Source organism: Macaca thibetana, chromosome 9 (assembly GCF_024542745.1).
Source record: "Macaca thibetana thibetana isolate TM-01 chromosome 9, ASM2454274v1, whole genome shotgun sequence".
Lineage (NCBI taxonomy): Eukaryota > Metazoa > Chordata > Mammalia > Primates > Cercopithecidae > Macaca > Macaca thibetana.
Genome location: NC_065586.1, coordinates 44,888,714 through 44,910,253, shown reverse-complemented (window position 1 = coordinate 44,910,253; position 21,540 = coordinate 44,888,714). Strand labels below are relative to the sequence as shown.

General features: G+C 43.2%; 1 protein-coding gene across 1 annotated transcript in view; it reads right to left on the bottom strand.

Moving 5' to 3' along the window:
* FRMPD2 (FERM and PDZ domain containing 2) overlaps positions 1–21,540 on the bottom strand; it is a 125,914-nt gene that overhangs the window by 55,370 nt on the left and 49,004 nt on the right. The window contains exons 11-13 of the mRNA XM_050803147.1: positions 17,759–17,906; positions 16,950–17,088; positions 380–535 (exon numbers count right to left, since the gene is read on the bottom strand). Of these exons, the coding sequence (XP_050659104.1) occupies positions 380–535; positions 16,950–17,088; positions 17,759–17,906 (443 nt within the window). The remainder of the gene's footprint in view (positions 1–379; positions 536–16,949; positions 17,089–17,758; positions 17,907–21,540) is intronic.

The following is a 21,540-nucleotide window of genomic DNA, read 5'->3' as shown; positions in this document are numbered from 1 at the left end:
ATTACCTGAGATCAGGAGTTTGAGACCAGCCTGGCCAACATGGGGAAACCCTGCCTCTACTAAAATACAAAAATTAGTGGGGCATGGTGGCAGGCACCTATAATCCCAGAGCGAGACTCTGTCTCAAAAAATAAATAAATAAATAAGCAAAAGCCCTACCACACTCACCCCAGCTCACTAAATCCTACCCTCTTTGGGGTCATTTCCAATGTCAGCTGCTTTCAGAAGCCTCTCCTTGCCCCTCCCTCCCTCTTAGAGCTCCACCCTTGCCTCCTTGTGGGTCTGCACACACCTGGGCCCCTTGAGAAGGCTCCAGAGGGGATTGCTGACTGCATTCCCTTGAAGACCAACACCTCTCTCCAGGTCAGGAAGGTCTTACCCTCAAGAACTCCAGCTCAGCATCCTCTCCCCAGAGTGCAGAGCTGAGCCGGTGCATCTCTGAGATTTCGACTTGGACCCGTAGAGCGGTCATCCTCTCGATCAGACTTGCTGGGATGTAATCTTCAACGTGAAAGTATGGCTTACTCTCCACCTGCTGGAAGTAAGATGCAGAGGGGGAGGGCATGATCAAGACACTGTCCGGGGGACTCTGAGCAGAATGAAAACATTATCTGTAGTCACAATCCCAGGCGAGCTCCAAAGAAAGACACTTCCTCGAGGTGCCCACCTGGGATATTATTTTCCACTATATTAGAAACAGGGCCAAACCCTAGGACATGAACAGAAAAGAGAGAGTAAAGGAGCTGTTTTTGAACCCCTTTTTATGCCAGGTAGTTCACAGAACACATAAGTCTCTTCTGATTCTCACAGGAATACTCTGAAGACGGCATTGTCATTGCCATTGCCAAGATGAGCAAGAGAGAGGTCACTCAACAGGGCAAAGCTCACACCACTTGAAAGTGACAGAAACAAGATTTGTTCACCCCAAACCCTCACACTTTCCATGATGTGTGTTTTACCAAAAGGCACAGCAAAACCTTGGACCTAAAACTCCATGTTTTTTTTTAAATTCATTTAGCATTTCTGTCTACATGCACTCCCAGAACATTGTCTCTTCACACCAGAAAGGTCTTAGCTTTGGCATCATTGCTGCACAAGAAGGTGTTCAAGGAGTAGCCCCCTGAAAAAGGGGAGACTGGATAACCCCAGCCCACCTTCGTCAAGTCTGTTCTTTGGGAGACTGAGGCTGCATCCCTGCTAGGAGAGGATGGCAGGTCGAATCACTCACTGCTTGATGGTGAGTTCCCTGAACACAGACTCTGGGGCAGGCAGAAGTCTGCAGAAGTCCATGCAGGAGTGATATTGAGGTCCAATATACAGAATGAGGAATGCAGGACCAGCCAGAGGGAGAACCTGACCTTACCTTTGTAGTCCCAATTCAACATGTCCTGGTCTCAGGATGCCCTTGCCAGCCTAACCCTGGGCAAGCCATTTCCCTCCATTTGAGAGCAGTTACTCATGAGGAAGGCAGCTAGGATCTGGGAGAATCTGGCCTCGTTGGGGTTGGGGGTGAACGAGTTGGCCTGAGGGGGGATCTGAAGGGAAGAGCACAGTGTCCGCCACCTCCCACTCTCCTGATGTAGCATGTCCCCATGTGGCCATGGACCAAGAATCCTCAGGCTGATGCTGGCTCGTGCTGCTTTTGAGCTCAGCTCCACCACAAATGGAGAGACATTGTTCAGCAGGCTAGTGCGTAAAAAAGCATTTAGAATGCTATTAGAGTGGCCAAATTCCAGAACACTGGCAACACCGTGCTGGTGAGGACGTGGAACAACAGGAACTCTCAATCATTGTTGGTGGGATTGCAAAATGGCACAGCCATTTTAGGAGACAGTTTGGTGGTTTTTCATAGAACTAAACATATGCTTACCATACAAACGAGCAATTGTGCTCCTTGGTAATTACTAAAAGGAGTGAAAACTTATGTCCACACAAAACCTGCACACAGATGTTTATAGCAGCCTTACTCATAATTGCCAAAACTTAGAAGCAAATGATGTCCCTCAGTGGGTGAATGGATAAATAAACTGTTACATCTGGACAATGCAATATTGTTCAGTGCTAAAAACAAATGAGCTGTCAAGCCATGAAAAGACATGGAAGAGTCTAAAATGCATATTACTAGGTGAAAGAAGTAGGTGTGTAAAGGCTACATACTGTATGATCCTAGATATATGATATTCTGGAAAAAGCAAAACTATGGAAGTGTAAAAAGATCAGGGGTTTGGAGGCAGGGAGAAATAAATAAGTGGAGCATAGAGGATTTTTAGGGCCACGAAACTACTCTGTAAGATATTTGAAAACTGGTTATACAAATTGAGTAATTCTTGTCATATCCAACTAAATCAGAGTCCAGGAACCAGGAAGAAAATGAACTCGCGGCACATAGCACCTGCTCCAAGAATTAAATTTTCCCATCAGCCCAACTACTGAAAGGACTTGCTGTAACCCTAAGACCAATTTTACCTAGTAGCTGCTGAAAAGACCTGCTGGGACTCTAAGACTTGTTTCACCTCCCACTGTCACTCACCTAAAAGTTTTCAGTTCCCAAAAGCTTCTCAAGTGCTGATGAGTCTTCTTTCAAAACTACAACATTTTTATTCTAATAAAAATCCCAACCTTCTCTTCGTTCTTGAGACACACCAAAGACCACCTAGTATGTGAGTATACCCCAAACTGCAATTCTTGCTTCCCAAATAAATTGTTTTAAATTTAGAGATTCTTCTCCATATTTTATTTGACTTCAACAATAGCGTAAAGGTGGATACATGTCTTTATACATTTGTCAAAACTCATAGAATGTACAACATCAAGAGTGAACCTCAGTGCAAATTATGAGCTCTCAGTGGTAATGGTGTGTCAATGTAGGTTCATTGATTGTAACAAATGTACCTTCTAGTGCAGGATTTTTATGTTGTCTGTAGAAGGCCGTGCATGTCGAGGAGCAGGGCTATATGAAAACTCCCTGTATTTTCAAATCAAATTTACTGTGAATCTAAAACTGTTCCAAACATTAAAGTCTATTAAAACATTTATTTTAAAAAAGCATTTAGGATCTTTGACCCAGGATCCTTTTGGTAGGAATATATCCAAGAGGAAAGTCCATAAGGGACTGAAAAAACTCTGGGGTCAAGTACACTTGTTTTTATGGCATTCATAAAACAGAAAAATCAGATGCAATTTAAATGATAATAATAGTAGTTATCACTCACATGGTGCTACTGGGTGAATACCCCACAACACAAGAATGAAGAAGTGAAGGAAGACTGGGAAGGCATAGCAGGCTGCCACTCCAGAGGATCACTAGGAAGGCCACCGGAGGACATGTACCATTGAGTGAGAAAGAAGAATGCAAATCGAATGTGGTGAAGTTCACAACTGTGTAAAAACCCCCGCATGTGATCAAGGCAGGGAGAGAATGCACCCAGAGGAAAGTTATTCTGCTGTGATGATGTGATTAAGGAGATTTATTTTTATACTAAATTGTCTTTGTCTCCCTTTTTAAAATGCAAATGTAATCATGTTGCTTCCCTGCTTAAAATTCTTCGGGGGCTCCCAATCTTTCACAACGGTGGTTTCCAAGTTATTTTTTTCAGCACCAGAACCATTTATCAAAGAAAATATAAGCCCCTTAGGAGGCCACACTGTCTTCCCAGATACAAGTGGCCACCACCCAGCTTCACAGCCACCGAGGCTCAGGCAGCGGACAGGCCAGACTTCTCCTCTTGTCCATTCAATGACACAGAGAGGGACTCTCCTTTCTGAGGCCTCACTCAATGCCCTTTGAAGTGTCCATTGCAGCAGCTGGCATATAGCAAAGCAATGTGAAATGAGCCCTGGTCGCACTCTTTCTAGCTTACCTAACCTCACAGAGTCACAACTTTCTCAATGGCAAATGTAAATAGCACCAGCTTTTCAGGGTTGATGTAAGAATTCAATGGTGCCAAGCCCAGAGCAGGCCTTCCATAAATCAAGATTGAGTAAGTGGTTGTATAAATGAATGGGTTTGCATAAACTTGTTGATCTTTACAAACATGAGACAGGAAAAAGGTCTGCCTTCAGGGGCCACATGGGGGCAGCAGAGAGCACCTCAGAAAGGTCCTCAGGGCAGTAGACAGGTTAAGGCTTGGCAGGATTTGGGGATGGGGAAGCAGAAGGAGGAGAATGAGATGACACTGAGCCAGAAGCAGGGTAAGATCAGTCAGAAACTGGATGGGCACAGGAAAGCACCATAATGGAGTGTTGGTGCTGGTCCATTTTATGTGTCAACTTGACTGGGCCATGGGGTGCCCAGATATTTGGTCAAATATTCTGGGTGTGCCTGTGAGGGTGTTTTTGGACTTGACTGACACTTAAATCCATAGACTGAATAAAGCAGATGGCCCTCCCTAATGTGAGTGGACCTCATCCAATCTGTTGAAGGACTGAATTAAACAAAAAGACTGACCCTCCTGTGGAGAAGCAGCTCCTCTCTGCCTGACTCTCTTCATGCCAGGATGCAGTTCTTCTCTTGCCTTTGGGCTCAGGCTTGGACTGGAACTGCACCATTGGCCCTCCCAGGTTTCCGGCTTGCTAACTGCACAACTTGAGGCTTCTCAGCCTACAAAACCACATGAGCCAGTGCCTTCTAATACATCTCTAGATAGATAGACAGAAAGACATATAGATGATAGATAGATAATAGATACATAGATAGATATATAGGCAGAAGATGGATACATAGATGATAGATAGATAGATAGATAGATAGATAGATAGATAGATAGATAGATACATAGATACATAGATAGATACATAGATAGATAGATAACTACCCATTAGTTCTGTTTCTCTAGAGAACCTAGACTATTATAGGCTCATAGAGACAGGTCTGAGCCCCTGGAGCCCTGGGGCAAGAGACTCTGCTGTACTGACTCCAGGTCTGAGTAAGAGACTATTACTCAAACTCCCACCTGCCTCCAGTGGATCTGACCCGTGGTCCCCAACAACTCTAAGTGCTAGAGTTAAACTCAGGTTTGACATCCTGTATCTGAATCTACAGACTGAAGGTTAGCTATTGTGTTATTTTATATTAGAGCACTATAATGCTGGAGGAAGGAAAAGGAAAGCTTGTAAGCATAGGTACCACACATGCATTGCCACCTTTCACCTTTACAGCAGATTTGCAAGAGATTGATGATTATTTTCCATTTTGCAGATGAAAAAGCCAAGGCTCAGAGAGAAAATATGCCAAGACCATATAGCTACTGAACCAGAGGCCACAGCAAGAATGTCAACTGATTCACTGGGACACTCCTGGCTTAGAGCACCCTCCTCCCAGGACTCCCCAGTGTAGCACCACAAGGGCAAGAAGAAGGTGGCCTAGGCATGAAAAGAGCCCCAGGCCTGGGTACTGAGGGCAGGAAAGAGTTCAAGGATAAGCAGTGACAGGGCTTGTCAAAAGGACAGGGAGGAGGTTAAGGGGTCCAGGCCAGCTCTGAGACACTGCCTCCCTGGGGCAGTGTCAGGGGCAGAAAGTGAAGTTCCAGTCCCCATGGACCAGGGTAGGCCCAGGAGAGGGGACAGATGGGAATTGAACTACAGTTCCCTGACAAGCCAACTGCTGATGTTCCGATGGATGACTGTCATCTGTAGTGTCTTCCAGTCCAGGAGTTTCAGCTCCATTCATTCACAACTCTTGCACAAACTCCCTGTGCTTCAAGCACTGCCTTGGTGCTGGAGAAATGGCTACACAAAACAGACAAAAAAAGCCCTTACCCTCAGGTGTTTTCTATGCTAATAATCAATAAAATGAATTCATCATCCCACGTGATGATAAATGCTGTGAACAAAAACTCTGCAGGGTGAAGGAATACGCAGGGACTTTGAAGACCCCAGGACATAGCAGCACCTTCCGAAGCTGTACCGGGAGTAAAGCAAGAAAATGTTGGGAGAGTCTGAGAAGTGGTTTTTCGAACCGCAGTCTGTAACCCATTGGCGAGCTATGAATCAATTTAGGGGGCCATAATCAGCATTTTTAAAATGAATGAAAATATAATAGGAGATATCAATGTGCATTGCATATAGAAAGGCTGCACCTTATTTCCTGAGGTTTTTGCTTCAGTTCTGTTCTATATACTTGTGTGCGTGTTGGGTTTTAATGTCTGTTTATCCATGGGACATGGCAAAAAAATGTTTACAACCCCACTGTTCTCACTGCTTTAACTGTTGGGCTTGTCCCTGCTCTTCAGTCCAGTTCCAGAGCCAAGGCAGGCAAGTTATAATTGAAGTCATTCACAGCCCTCCCCATCTATCCCACATACCCTATGAGGAATAAGACACAGAACTCTGCGAAGGTGTCCACACCCAGTGTTGGCTACTGCTTCTCTTTCTCAGACTCAGGGTGTATTAATCTACTGGAGTTGCCATATAACTGGGGAGCTTAAACAATAGAAATTCATTTTCTCATAGTTCTGGGGGCTGGAAGTCCAAGACCAAGGCTTCCGCAGGTTTGGTTTCTCCCAAGGCCTCTCTCCTTGGCTTGCTGACAGCCTCCTTCTCCCTGTGACCTCACATGGCCTTTCCTCTGTACTTGTGCCTCCCTGGTGTTTCTTTGTGTGTCCAAATTTCTTTTTCTTATAAGGGCACCAGTCAGATTGGATCAGGGCCCACCTTAACAGCCTCATCCCAAATTAATCACCTCTTTAAAGGCCTTAGTTCCAAATACAGTCACCTTCTGAGATACTGGTAATTAGGGATTCTACATATGAATTTGGGGGCTCAAGACTCAGCCCATAATACAAGGTCAGACCCCGGTGATGTAGCAGACTAGAACTTTAGGTAAACATGTTTCCTTTGTTCACCAACGATATAACATCTCTGACCACTAACTGCCCACTGTTGGTGGACATGTATTTCTGGCCACATGTGACTATTCATCTTCTTTTTGGAAATGGGAAACCATCCTTCCTCCCTCTCAGTCTATGCACTTTGCAGTGTGAGCTCTATCCCTGCCTCCTAGAGTGACCATGGGGTTAGACTGAAGTCTAACCAATCAAAGCATGACATCCTCCTACACAATGATTGGCTTCAGGTGGGCACATGACTCTGTCAGCGCCAATGGGACAGAAACCCAGGATTTCCATGCCATTTCCAAGGGAAAGACTCTCTTTCTTGCACAGGGCTGGAACCTGGAGGGTGGAATTGGAAAGCCATGAAAGGCAAATTTGACAGGAGAGCATAGCTCAGAGACACAAGAAGCCCAAGTCCCGCTGACATCATGTGAGTTCCTATCACCCAGGGTCCAAGGTAAGAGTGATTGGGCTGGAAGCTTGTCACAGGGATGCTAGGGGACTGAGAAAGAACCAGAACCCTTCAGTTTTGCAAGCCGGTAAATGACATGTTTTATTCAAGCCAGCCTGAGCTTGATTTGCTATTACTGGTAATCAACAGAATGCTGTCCAATCACCTGTGCTGGCCAAGGGTATAGGAGGATGCTAAAAAGGACCCAGAGGGTCCACTTGTGGGGCCAGGAACTCTAGGGGATTGGTACTGACCTTGAAAGGTATATAACATTGAGACGGATGTGCAGACATTATGGGAAAGGGCATTCAAAGGCCCAAGTACCTGCCAGTTCTTAGGATCTCGAGGATTTAAAGGTCCTTTTGAAGATTTCTGGGGCAGAAGGGTGGGGTGGGTGTAGTTAACATTTCGTTCTTTCTTCTTTTTTTTTTTTAGCAGTGAATTCCTCCTTCACACAGTCCTCTTGAAGAAGACCATCTCTTCTCCAAGCTAAGCATTCCCCAGTGGTACCCAGCATTTGTCACATGACAGTGGTGAGTGCTATCCAAGATAAAGCCCAGTGTGCTGACTGGGAGGTCACCAGGGAAGAGATTGGTGGAAACTTCCCCTCCTTTGCTCCTTCCTCTCTGCTCCTACTGATGCATCCAGAGATGGACTCCACATTCAGATGCCATGTCACACTGCTTGGTCTCTGTTGAGGTCTGTTCCCAAGCCTTTCCCTTCATCCAGAACATGGGCAGGAGATGGGGGAAGGCTGCATAAACCCCGAAAGCAAAATTACACTGCTCTCTGTAACAGCTCAAGTGGTTGGTTTCTCCTTCCTGCCTTGTGTCCCCATTTTCAATCCTAATTAGGTAAGTAAATACATTAGCATAATCCTTCCCGACTAATAGGCATCTGAAAATCAAATAACAAGTAATTAACTCCATTAACTCCCTGAGGATTATAACAGAGGACTATCATAGGCAGTTAAATCAAAGAAACTTGCATATGATTCTGCTGCAGGGGCAAGGGCAAGGGCTTGGCCAACAAGATTAGAATTGCCATTTGAGAAGAGTATCCCAGAAGACTCAGCATTGGCCTTGGAGTAATACATCTGGGATCAAATTTAGACTTTACAATGTACTAGCCACATGAACTTCAGATCACTCTTCTAGGAAATTGTGTGATAATATCATAGAGTTGATATTATCACACCAATTATCACACCAATTTACAATGTTGCTGTGAGAGCTGAGTTAACATAAATTGAAAATGTCTAGGTAAATGCCAGGTACATAGTGATCTTTTAATAAAGGTTGGCTGTTACTATTCAAAGCAAGACTAAGCAAAAAGAACAAATCTGGAGACATTACATTACCTGACTTCAAACTACACTATAAGGCCATAGTCACCAGAACAGTATGGTACTGGTATAAAAATAGTTATATAGACCAATGGAACAAAATAGAGATTCCAGAAAAAAAGCAAAACACTTACAGTCAATTGATTTTTGACAAAGCAAACAAAAACATAAAGTGGGGAAAGGACACCCTATTCAACAAATGGTGCTGGGATAATTCGCTAGCCACGTGTAGAAGAATGAAACTGGATCCTCATCTCTCACCTTATACAAAAATCAACTCAAGATGGATCAAAGACTTAAATCTAAAACCTGAAACCATAAAAATTTGAGAAGATAACATCAGAAAAAACTTTCTAGATATTGGCTTAGGCAAAGACTTCATGACCAAGAATCCAAAAGCAAATGTAACAAAAACAAAGATAAATAGATGGGTTTTAATTAAACTAAAAAGCTTCTGCACAACAAAAGAAGCAATCAGCAAAGTAAACACACAACCCACAGAATAGGAGAAAATCTTTGCAATCTATACATCCAACAAAGGACTAATATCCAGAATCTATAAAGAACTCAAACAAATCAACAAGAAAAAAAGTGAACAATTTCATCAGAAAGTAGATTAAGGACATGAATAAACAATTCTCAAAAGAAGATATACAAATGGTCGGGGGCAGTTCCAAGATGGCCGGATGAGAACAGCTGCAGTCTACAGCTCCCAGAGTGAGCGACGCAGAAGATGGGTGATTTCTGCATTTCCAACTGAGGTACTGGGTTCATCTCACTGAGGCGTGTTGGACAGTGGGTGCAGGACAGTGGGCACAGACCACTGAGTGTGAGCCAAAGTAGGGCAAAGCATCGCCTCACCCTGGAAGCACAAGCAGTCAGGGAATTCCTTTTCCTAGCCAAGGGAAGCTGTGACAGACAGCACCTGGAAAATCGGGTCACTCCCACCCTAATACTGCACTTTTCCAATGGTCTTAGCAAATGGCACACCAGGAGATTATATCCCATGCCTGGCTCAGAGGGTCCCACACCCATGGAGCCTCACTCATTGCCAGCACAGTGGTCTGAGATAGAACTGCAAGGCGGCAGCGAGGCTGCGGGAGGGGCGCCCACCATTGCTGAGGCTTGAGTAGGTAAAAAAAGCGCAGGGAAGCTCAAACTGGGTGAAGCCCACCACAGCTCAAGGAGGCCTACCTATCTCTGTAGACTCCACTTTTGGGGGCAGGGCATAGCTGAACAAAAGGGAGCAGAAACCTCTGCAGACTTAAATGTCCCTGTCTGACAGCTTTGAAGAGAGTAGGGGTTCTCCCAGCACAGAGTTGGGGATCTGAGAACTGACAGACTGCCTCCTCAAGTGGGTCCCTGACCCCCAAGTAGCCTAACTGGGAGGCACCCACCAGTAGGAGCAGACTGACACCTCACACGGCAGGGTACCCCTCCAAGATGAAGCTTCCAGAGGAACGATCAGGCAGCAACATTTGCTGTTCAGCAACATTCACTGCTCTGCAGCCTCTGCTGCTGATACCCAGGTAAACAGGGTCTGGAGTGGACCTCTGGCAAACTCCAACAGACCTGCAGCTGAGAATCCTGACTGTTAGAAGGAAAACTAACAAACAGAAAGGACATCCACACCAAAACCCCATCTGTACGTCACCATCACCAAAGACCAAAGGTAGATAAAACCACAAAGATGGGGAAAAAACAGAGCAGAAGAACTGAAAATGCTAAAAATCAGAGTACCTCTCCCCCTCCAAAGGAATGCAGCTCCTCACCAGCAATGGAACAAAGCTGGATGGAGAATGACTTTGACAAGTTGAGAGAAAAAGGCTTCAGACGATCAAACTTCTCTGAACTAAAGAAGGAAGTTCGAACCCATCACAAAGAAGCTAAAAACCTTGAAAACAGATTAGACGAATGGTTAACTAGAATAACCAGTGTAGAGAAGTCCTTAAATGACCTGATGGAGCTGAAAACCATGACACGAGGACTACGTGGCAAATGCACAAGCTTCAATAGCTGATTCAATCAACTGGAAGAAAGGGTATCAGTGATTGAAGATCAAATGAATGAAATGAAGTGAAAGAGAAGTTTAGAGAAAAAAGAGTAAAAAAAAAAAAAAAACGAATGAAGCCTCCAACAAATATGGGACTTAAGAGCAAATGTACATCTGATTGGTGTACCTGAAAGTGACGGGGAGAATGGAACCAAGTTGGAAAACACACTGCAGGATATTATCCAGGAGAACTCCCCCAACCGAGCAAGGCAGGCCAACATTCAAATTCAGGAAATACAGAGAATGCGACAAAGATACTCCTCGAGAAGAGCAACTCCAAGACACAAAATTGTCAGATTCACCAAAGTTGAAATGAAGGAAAAAATGTTAAGGGCAGCCAGAGAGAAAGGTCAGGTTACCTACAAAGGGAAGCCCATCAGTCTAACAGTGGATCTCCCGGCAGAAACTCTGCAGGCCGGAAGAGAGTGGGGGCCAATATTCAACACTCTTAAAGAAAAGAATTTTCAACCTAGAATTTCATATCCAGCCAAACTAAGTTTCATAAGTGAAGGAGAAATAAAATCCTTTACAGACAAGCAAATGCTGAGAGATTTTTGTCACCACCAGGCCTGCCCTACGAGAGCTCCTGAAGGAAGCACTAAACATGGAAAGGAACAACAGGTACCAGCTACTGCAAAAACATGCCAAATTGTAAAGACCACTGATGCTAGGAAGAAACTGCATCAACTAACAAGCAAAATAACCAGCTAACATCATAATGACAAGATCAAATTCACATAATGACAAGATCAAATAATGCTCCAATTAAAAGACACAGACTGGCAAATTGGATAAAGAGTCAAGACCCATCAGTGTGCTGTATTCAGGAGACCCATTTCATGTGCAGAGACACATATAGGCTCAAAATAAAGGGATGGAAGAAGATCTACCAAGCAAATGGAAAACAAAAAAAGGCAGGGATTGCAATCCTAGTCTCTGATAAAACAGACTTTAAACCAAAAAAGATCAAAAGAGACAAAGAAGGCCATTACATAATGGTAAAGGGATTAATTCAATCAGAAGAGCTAACTATGCTAAATATATATGCACCCAATATAGGAGCACCCAGATTCATAAAGCAAGTCCTCAGAGACCTACAAAGAGACTTACACTCCCACACAATAATAATGGGAGACTTTAGCACCCCATTGTCGACATTAGACAGATCAACGAGATGGAAAGTTAACAAGGATATCCAGTAATTGAACTCAGCTCTGCACCAAGAGGACCTAATAGACATCTACAAAACTCTCCACTCCAAATCAATAGAATATACATTCTTCTCAGCACCACATCGCACTTATTCCAAAATCGACCACATAGTTGGAAGTAAAGCACTCCTCAGCAAATGTAAAAGAACAGAAATTATAACAAACTGTCTCTCAGACCACTGTGCAATCAAATTAGAACTCAGATTAAGAAATTCACTCAAAATCACTCAACTACATGGAAACTGAACAACCTGCTCCTGAATGACTACTGGGTACATAATGAAATGAAGGCAGAAATGAAGAGGTTCTTTGAAACCAGTGAGAACAAAGACACAACATAACTGAATCTCCGGGACACATTTAAAGCAGTGTGTAGAGGGAAATTTATAGCACTAAATGCCCACAAGAGAAAGCAGGAAAGATCTAAAATTGACACCCTAACATCACAATTAAAATTTCTAGCAGAAGGCAAGAAATAACTAAGATCAGAGCAGAACTGAAGGAGATAGAGACACAAAAAATCCTTCCAAAAATCCATGAATCCAGGAGCTGGTGTTTTGAAAAGATCAACAAAATTGATAGACTGCTAGCAAGACTAATAAAGAAGAGAGAAGAATCAACTAGATGCAATAAAAAATGATAAAGACGGTATCACCACTGATCCCACAGAAATACAAACTACCATCAGAGAACACTATAAACACCTCTATGCAAATAAACTAGAAAATCTAGAAGAAATGGATAAATTCCTGGACACATATACCCTCCCAACTAAACCAGGAAGAAATTGAATCCCTGAATAGACCAATAGCAGGCTCTGAAATTGAGGCAATAATTAATAGCCTACCAACCAAAAAAAGTCCAGGACCAGACAGATTCACAGCTGAATTCTACCAGAGGTACAAGGAGGAGCTAGTACCATTCCTTCTGAAACTATTCCAATCCATAGAAAAAGAGGCAATCCTCCCTAACTCATTTTACCAGGCCAACATCATCCTGATACCAAAGCCTGACAGAGAGACAACAAAAAAAGAGAATCTTAGACCAATGTCCCTGATGAACATCGATGCAAAAATCCTCAATAAAATACTGGGAAACCGAATCCAGCAGCACATCAAAAAGTTCATCCACCATGATCAAGTGGGCTTCATCCCTGGGATGCAAGGCTGGTTTAACATACGCAAATCAATAAACACTATCCAGCATATAAACAGAACCAAAGACAAAAACCACATGATTATCTCAATAGATGCAGAAAAGGCCTTTGACGAAATTCAACAGCCCTTCATTCTAAAAACTCTCAATAAATTAGGTATTGATGGGACATATCTCAAAATAATAAGAGCTATTTATGACAAACCCACAGCCAATATCATACTGAATGGGCAAAAACTGGAAGCATTCCCTTTGAAAACTGGCACAAGACAGGGATGCCCTGTCTCACCACTCCCATTCAACACAGTGTTGGAAGTTCTGGCCAGGGCAATCAGGCAGGAGAAAGAAATAAAGGGTATTAATTAGGAAAAGAGGAAGTCAAATTGTCCCTGTTTGCAGCTGATGTGATTGTATATTTAGAAACTCCATCATCTCAGCCCAAAATCTCCTTAAGCTGATAAGCAACTTCAGCAAAGTCTCAGGATACAAAATCAATGTGCAAAAATCACAAGCATTCTTATACACCAACAACAAACAGAGAGCCAAATCATGAGTGAACTCCCATTCACAATTGCTTCAAAGACAATAAAATAGTTAGGAATCCAACTTACAAGGGATGTGAAGGACCTCTTCAAGGAGATTTACAAACCACTGCTCAACGAAATAAAAGAGGACACAAACAAATGGAAGAACATTCCATGCTCACGGATAGGAAGAATCAATATCATGAAAATGGCCATATTGCCCAACGTAATTTATAGATTCAATGTCATCCCCATCAAGCTACCAATGACTTTCTTCACAGAATTGGAAAAAACTACTTTAAAGTTCATATGGAACCACAAAAGAGCCTGCATTGCCAAGTCAATCATAAGCCAAAAGAACAAAGCTGGAGGCATCACACTACCTGACTTCAAACTATACTGCAAGGCTACAGTAACCAAAGCAGCATGGTACTGGTACCAAAACAGAGATATAGACCAATGGAACAGAACAGGGCCCTCAGAAATAATACCACACATCTACAACCATCTGATCTTTGACAAATCTGACAAAAACAAGAAATGGGGAAAGGATTCCCTATTTAATAAATAGTGCTGGGAAAACTGGCTAGCCATATGTAGAAAGCTGAAACTTCCTTACACCTTCCTTATACCTTATACAAAAATTAATTCAAGATGGATTAAAGACTTAAATGTTAGACCTAAAACCATAAAAACCCTAGAAGAAAACCTAGGCAATACCATTCAGGACATAGGCATGGGCAAGAACTTCATGTCTAAAACACCAAAAGTAATGGCAACGAAAGCCAAAATTGACAAATGGGATCTAATTAAACTAAAGAGCTCCTGCACAGCAAAAGAAACTACCATCAGAGTGAACAGGCAACCTACAGAGTGGGAGAAAATTTTTGCAATCTACTCATCTGACAAAGGGCTAATATCCAGAACCTACAAAGAACTCAAACAAATTTACAAGAAAAAAACAACCCCATCAAAAAGTGGGCAAAGGATATAAACAGACACTTCTCAAAAGAAGACATTTATGTAGCCACATGAAAGTAGACATTTATGTAGACACATGAAAAAATGCTCATCATCACTCGCCATCAGAGAAACGCAAATCAAAACCACAATGAGATACCATCTCACACCAGTTAGAATGGTGATCATTAAAAAGTCAGGAAACAACAGGTGCTGGAGAGAATGTGGAGAAATAGGATCACTTTTACACTGTTGGTGGGACTATGAACTAGTTCAACCATTGTGGAAGACAGTGTGGTGATTCCTCAAGGATCCAGAACTAGAAATACCATTTGACCCAACCATCCCATTGCTGGGTATATACCCAAAGGATTATAAATCATGCTGCTGTAAAGACACATGCACATGTATGCTTATTGCAGCACTATTCACAATAGCAAAGACTTGGAACCAACCCAAATGTCCATCAATGATAGACTTGATTAAGAAAATGTGGCACATATACACCATGGAATACTATGCAGCCATAAAAAATTATGAGTTCATGTCCATTGTAGGGACATGGATGAGGCTGAAAGCCATCATTCTCAGCAAACTATTGCAAGGACAAAAAACCAAATACCGCATGTTCTCACTCACAGGTTGGAATTGAACAATGAGAATGAGAACACTTAGACACAGGAAGGGGAACATCACACACCAGGGCCTGTCCTACGGTGGGGGTACGGGGGAGGGATAGCTTTAGGAGATATACCTAATGTAAATGATGAGTTAATGGGTGCAGCACACTAACATGGCACATGTATACATATGTAACAAACCTGCATATTGTGCACATGTACCCTAGAACTTAAAGTATAATAATTAAAAAAACAAGATATACAAATGGTCAACAAACATATGAAAAAATGCTCCACATCACTAATGATCAAGGAAATGCAAATCAAAACCACAATGTGATACCACCTCACTCCTGCAAGAATGGCCATAATCAAAAAATCAAAAAATGATAGATACTGGCATGGATGTGGTTAAAAGGGAACACTTCTACACTGCTGTTGGGAATGTAAGCTAGTACAACCACTACGGAAAGCAGTGTGGAGATTCCTTAAAGAACTAAAAGTAGAACTACCATTTGAACCATCAATCCCACTACTGAGTATCTACCCAGAGGAAAAGAAGTCATTATATATAAAAGACACTTGCACATGCATGTTTATAGCAGCACAGTTCCCAATTGCAAAAATATGGAACCAGCCCAAATGCCCCATCAATGATATATATATATATATATTTCTTTATCCTCTCATTCCATAAAAATGAATGGAAAAATGGCATTCACAGCAACGTAGGTGGAATTAGAGACCATTATTCTAAGTGAAGTAACTCAGGGATGGAAACCAAACATCGTATGTTCTCACTCATAAGTGGGAGCTAAGCTATGAGAATGAGAAAACATAAGAATGATACAATGGACTTTGGGGACTTGGGGAAAGGGTTGGGAGGATGAGGGATAAAAGACTACATGTTGGGTGCAGTGTACACTGCTCGGGTGATAAATGCACCAAAATTTCAGTAATCACCACTAAAAAACTTATTCATGTAACCAAACACCACCTGTTCTCCAAAAGCCTATTGAAATAAAATAAATAAATAAATAAAAATAAATTTTGAAAATAAAGGTTGGCTATTACTATTGATTATGGTGATTATGGTAGGAATTCAATAAACTAGTAAATTACTGTCTTTAGGAGGTACCTATTAGATTAGAACCATATTAGCATAGTCTAGCAAATAGTGCTCAATGAATGCTTTCTGGATGAATAGGTGGATGGGTTTGTGGGTGGCTGGGTGGGTAGATGGATGGATAGGTAGATGGATGGGTGGATGGATGGGTGGATGGGTGGGTGAATGGATGGATGGATGGATGGACGGACGGACGGACAGACAGGTAAATAGGTAGATGAGTGGATGGATGAATCAATGAATAGGTGGATTGATGGGTGGGTGGATGGATGGATGGATGGATGGATGGATGGATGGATGGATGAATAGATGACAGATGGATGGATGGATGGATGGATGGATGGACAGGTAAATAGGTAGATGAGTGAATGGATGATCAATGAATAGGTGGATGGATGGATGGATGGATGGATGGATGGATGGATGGATGGATAGACAGGTAAATAGGCAGATGAGTGGATGGATGAATCAATGAATAGGTGGACGGATGGATGGATGGATGGATGGATGGATGGATGGATGGATGGATGGATGGATAACTGTAGTTTACTCCAATGTAACTGGTAGATGGTAACAATATTCAAAGCAGAGTCTCCACATTACTAACACATGCCCTCATCCTGTAACTGTTTTTCCAGTGATGCCACAAAAAGGCCCCAGGTGTTCACCCCTACCTCCTTAGGGTAATTGCCAAACTCAGCCTGCAAGGCAAGGACCCCCAGCTGCAGCAACATCTCTTCATTGCAGTAGAGCCTCTCCTCCAGGATATCTTTCCGAAGCTGCAGGTAAAACTGGTGCCTTGTCAGGCTGTGCCTGGGAAAGAAGTAGCAATAAAGAAGGTTGGGTTGCTAAGGGAAAGGGAGAACATTAGCACCAGTGGGTTTTCTCACTGTGGGAAGTTGGGAAAGTAGGGAAGATGAGATGCAACTCAATAGAATTCAGAGGCAATGCCAGCAAGACAAGTGTGCTCTCCTCCATTTACGCCATGTCTCCTGCCCCTAGTTCAGGATCACTCACTTCAAACAAACTTACAGAGGTGTTTCTTGCTCTGGTTTGAGTGAGGAAGCTAATAATCAGTTCGGTAGTGTTTCTAATAAACAAAGAAATAAAGAAGCAGTGATCAAACCACAAACCCATGTCTCTGTCCTCTAACCCTCATGACTGGGCTGCTGAGTTGTGTGTTGGGGGTGAGGGGGCATTTTGGGGTCACAGACAGAGAATTTTGACCTTGAGTGGAGTATGTCTGAAACAAAAGGTCATATTCTCATTTTGACCAGGGCCTGCACGAAAAAAAAAAAAAACTGATTTTTCCCCTTTGTTCTATCTTGATCAGAATCCAATCAACAGAAAACCAACCACAATAGCTATTGTTATTTGTATGTAATTTACAGTTTGCAAAGCATTTGTCGATCCATTACCTCTCCATCAGCCTGGACATACATAAATCCCTTAAGGAACAAATGAACACATTTGCAGCACTCACTGGAGCATCCCATAGTGGCTGACAAAGAACTTTATCCTCAGGAAGAGTGTGAAGGTATTCGTGGAGGTCTTCTGAGGTTGCTCTCTCCAGCCTTCAGGAGCTATTTTGCACAATCTGGTTTCACTGTCCAGGAAAAAGAACTCTTTGCCTGAAATGGAAATAGAGCATGTGTGGAGGGAGAAGCAGTAGGGAATGCACCATTCCTCAGACTCACAGCCCTAAGCCCTACCCAGAGGGTCACGCAGGGTGAGTGCAGGAGTGGGAGGTAAGTCTTTGAGCACCTGGTACCGAGGAATCTTTGTTGGGGTTGTGAGGTGTTAAGAAGGAGCAGACAAAGAGGAGAGGATCAAGTAAGGAAAACTCAGCACTGAGAGGAGAAAATAGCATTAGTTATCTTTCTTACAAGCTGTTGCTTAATATCTGCCTTCAGCTATCATCTCATGGGTATAAAATGGAAAACCAACAAAAGGAGTTTCACTAAGTTTGTGCAATGTGCCAGAACCCTCCACCTCAGCTGGACCACCCCGCTCCTCCCCAGCCATGGAATCCTATGGTCCAAATACGTGTGTCCTCCCAAAATCCATATGTTGAAGCCCTAACACCCAATCTGATGGCATTAGGAGGTGGGGTCTTTAGAAGGTAACTATGTTTAGATGAGATCATGAGGGTGGGGCCCCCATGATGAGATCAGCGTCCTTATAAGAGGAGGAAGACACCAGAGCTTCCTCTCTCAGCCATGTGAGGACACTGTGAAAAGGAGGCCTCTGAAAGCCAGAAAGAGGACCCCACCAGGAACCAAATCAGCTGGAACTGTGTTCTCGGACTTTCCAACCTCCAGACCTGTGAGAAAGGAGTGTCTATTTTTGAGCCACCCCCTCTGTGGTATTTTGTTAGAGCGGCCTGAGCTGCCTAAGACATGGTGTAAGTGGAGTCAATTTGCCCTTTGACCCAAGTGGTTCCAGATTGAAAATTCCACCAACCCAAGCTCGGGACTTCAAATCCTGGCAAGTGTGTCCTCCAGTACCTCTGGGAGGGAGGCTGAATCAGCCTCAGCCGCTGAAGGCCCCTCCCTCACCCCTCTGCTCTCTTCACAGCAAAACTCAACCCCTCCAGTGCCCCTGGCCACTCCTGGGGACTGCTGCAGGTCTGCCCCTGTCCTGTTCTACCACACACTCAAAGTGGCTCCTCCTTCTCAGTGGTCCACCCTTTCAGCCCAAAGCATTCTCTAGCAGCTTGCCTGGGCACAGAAGTCCTGCCAGTTTTGGAAGGCAGAACTTTTAAACTGGTGACCAATCTCTTCTCCCAATGCATATGCATGCTGGGGTGGGGAGGGGGTGTCCAGGGTTTAAATAGTAGTCACCGCACTGCACTCAGACCTCCATCACCTCTGTCGCCTGCCTCTGCCCTTGCTGCTGAATCTGATGCCCCACACTGGACTCACCCTTCCTTTAGGATGAATTCTCCCCAAGGGACAGGCAGTTCCCCACCAAAGGTTGGTTGGTGAACCCTCCCAAGTTGATCTATATCCAAACCCTAGAGGTAGTCACTTTTGAGTGATTTCCCCAAGATGATCCTAGCTAGGCAGGTGTAGAATTGTCCACATGGGAGGGGCTCAGGATGGCCACCTGACTGGGAGTAGGCAGGTAGGATATAAGTGGATTTGTGAGTGCAGGTGCACTCACAATGCAAGCACACTGGATTAGATTGTATATTATAGATCAGTAACAATGCAATTCTTAAAGACACCTGTATTCACCCTTTACGGAAGGTCAAGCAAATATCAGTTGATCACATCAAAGCATATAACAGTTGTTCTTATTTGGGAGAGAGATCTTTATAAGGTCTGAGAACTATGGGGATAAGAACATGCTGTCACCAGCCCTGCTTGGTACAAAGAAGAATCATACAAGTTCGTGAGCTTCTCCTACTGCAAATGGGAAAATAGAGGAACACTGAGATATGACACCTAAGCCAGCTGGGCTGGGAGAGAGAGGATTTTGCCAGAAGGCCAGTGTGATGCCAGCTAGCCTCCACACAGCGGTTAAAGAGATCCAGCTGTGGCAACATAATATTTACAGTAATGGTGTGAAAGTTATCAATACCAAAATGAGGTCACTTATGTCTAACCCTAATAAAATGCAGCCAAAAGGCCATGAGGGAGGGGCACTCATGCGTATGCCTATACCGAAAAACACCACAGGAAATGTTTTCCATACTGCCGCTTGCTACATAAGTCACACAAGGATAGCCAGCAGCACAAGGACAGCCAGCTGCACGAGGACATCTAGCCATTCACACAAGAACACTTGCCTGACACTTTGTCTTCACCGATGAACTGATGTCAACTCCTGCAATAAGCCCCTGGAATCAATCATCTTTTTGTTTCAAAACAACTCACATGTACTTCTCTCTTTTGTCTTTAAAAGCTTCCCCTTCCCCCAGCCTCCTGGAATGCACCTGTAGTCCTCTAGAACATGCATATCCCGGATTGCGATCTCCTGCTAATTCCTGAATAAACTCTTTCTTTGGAAAGCCTGTCTCTCTTTGTTGTTATTTTAGGTTGGCAAAACCTGGTGTCAGAGATGTGGGATCCAAAAAGGACAAGCCTTTTTCCATATCAGTGACCGCAGAACCACATGCAGTGCGCACTGGAGTCCATTGTGCTCTCTGCTTCCAGGAATCATCTTTCTGCTGGTGCTAAGTTCTGTCTTGGATTTGAGCACCCTCATTTTGGCTGAGCTTTGACTTGATTTAAGATCTGGTTTTATAGGTGTGAAGGACATGGTCCTTCTTCTGAGTATTCTTTTGGTTTCACTTTTGTAGGGGATTTAGCATCCTTTCTGGCGAGTCGGTTGTTTGTGCACAGAATTTAAATTGGCATCACATAGACTTTTCAAACATAATTCACCCCATGAATTTTTAAGCTTACGGGCAAATTATACCAAAGATAATTTAGAACTCCAATGGCCAGATGGAGATCATTTGAACTGCCCAAGCTTGTTTCTTCCTTAGAATTAAAATGAGAAGACTGCAGCTATAAGGTCAGTTTGCATGGGGCACATATTTCAATTGGCATCTTGAGGCTTCAAAATGCATTCAGGACTCAAAAATGCCTTCATGCAAATATCTCAAAGCTAGCTGAGACTCATTTCTCTCCAGAACCTTCCCTCCCCATCTACAATTCCTCCTCCTCTTTGTCTTCCTCTAGCTGAACTCCTTTTTTCCAAATTGCTCAGCTACTAACCCAATTCTTCTCTCCATGACCACCAAGTCATCTTTTAATATGTGAATCTTATAGAGAAGTTCTAGTTGGGTAGAATAAAGAAGTTAAACTCTGCCATTTGGGCCTATCAGCTATTTAAGTTAAAGACACTTTTAAGTGCACTTTTAAGAGCAGGTGCAAATTGGCCACTTTGACTTTTGTGTTATTTCTTAAAGAAGATGAAATTCCCATGTGATAGTCATCCTCCCTCTCCTGGAAGGAAAGGCAACATCCTTATCTTCAAGGACAAGAAGTTTAGACAAAATATCACACAGACCTTGTTGGAATAACTCTGATCTTTTAAGCCTTCTCATAATTTAGTCCCATTTTCACAATTAACTGTTCTTTGTCCCACCCAGTAACTAATTTGTTGGAGTCTTCATCTTCTTATGGGGGCTCCCATACCACATAAAACATTTATTATGCTTTTCTCCTGTTGATCTTTCTTATGTTAGTTTACTTCTCAGACACAGCTGGAGCCTGTGAGGATAAAGGATAGAAGTGGTAATTTTCCATCCTT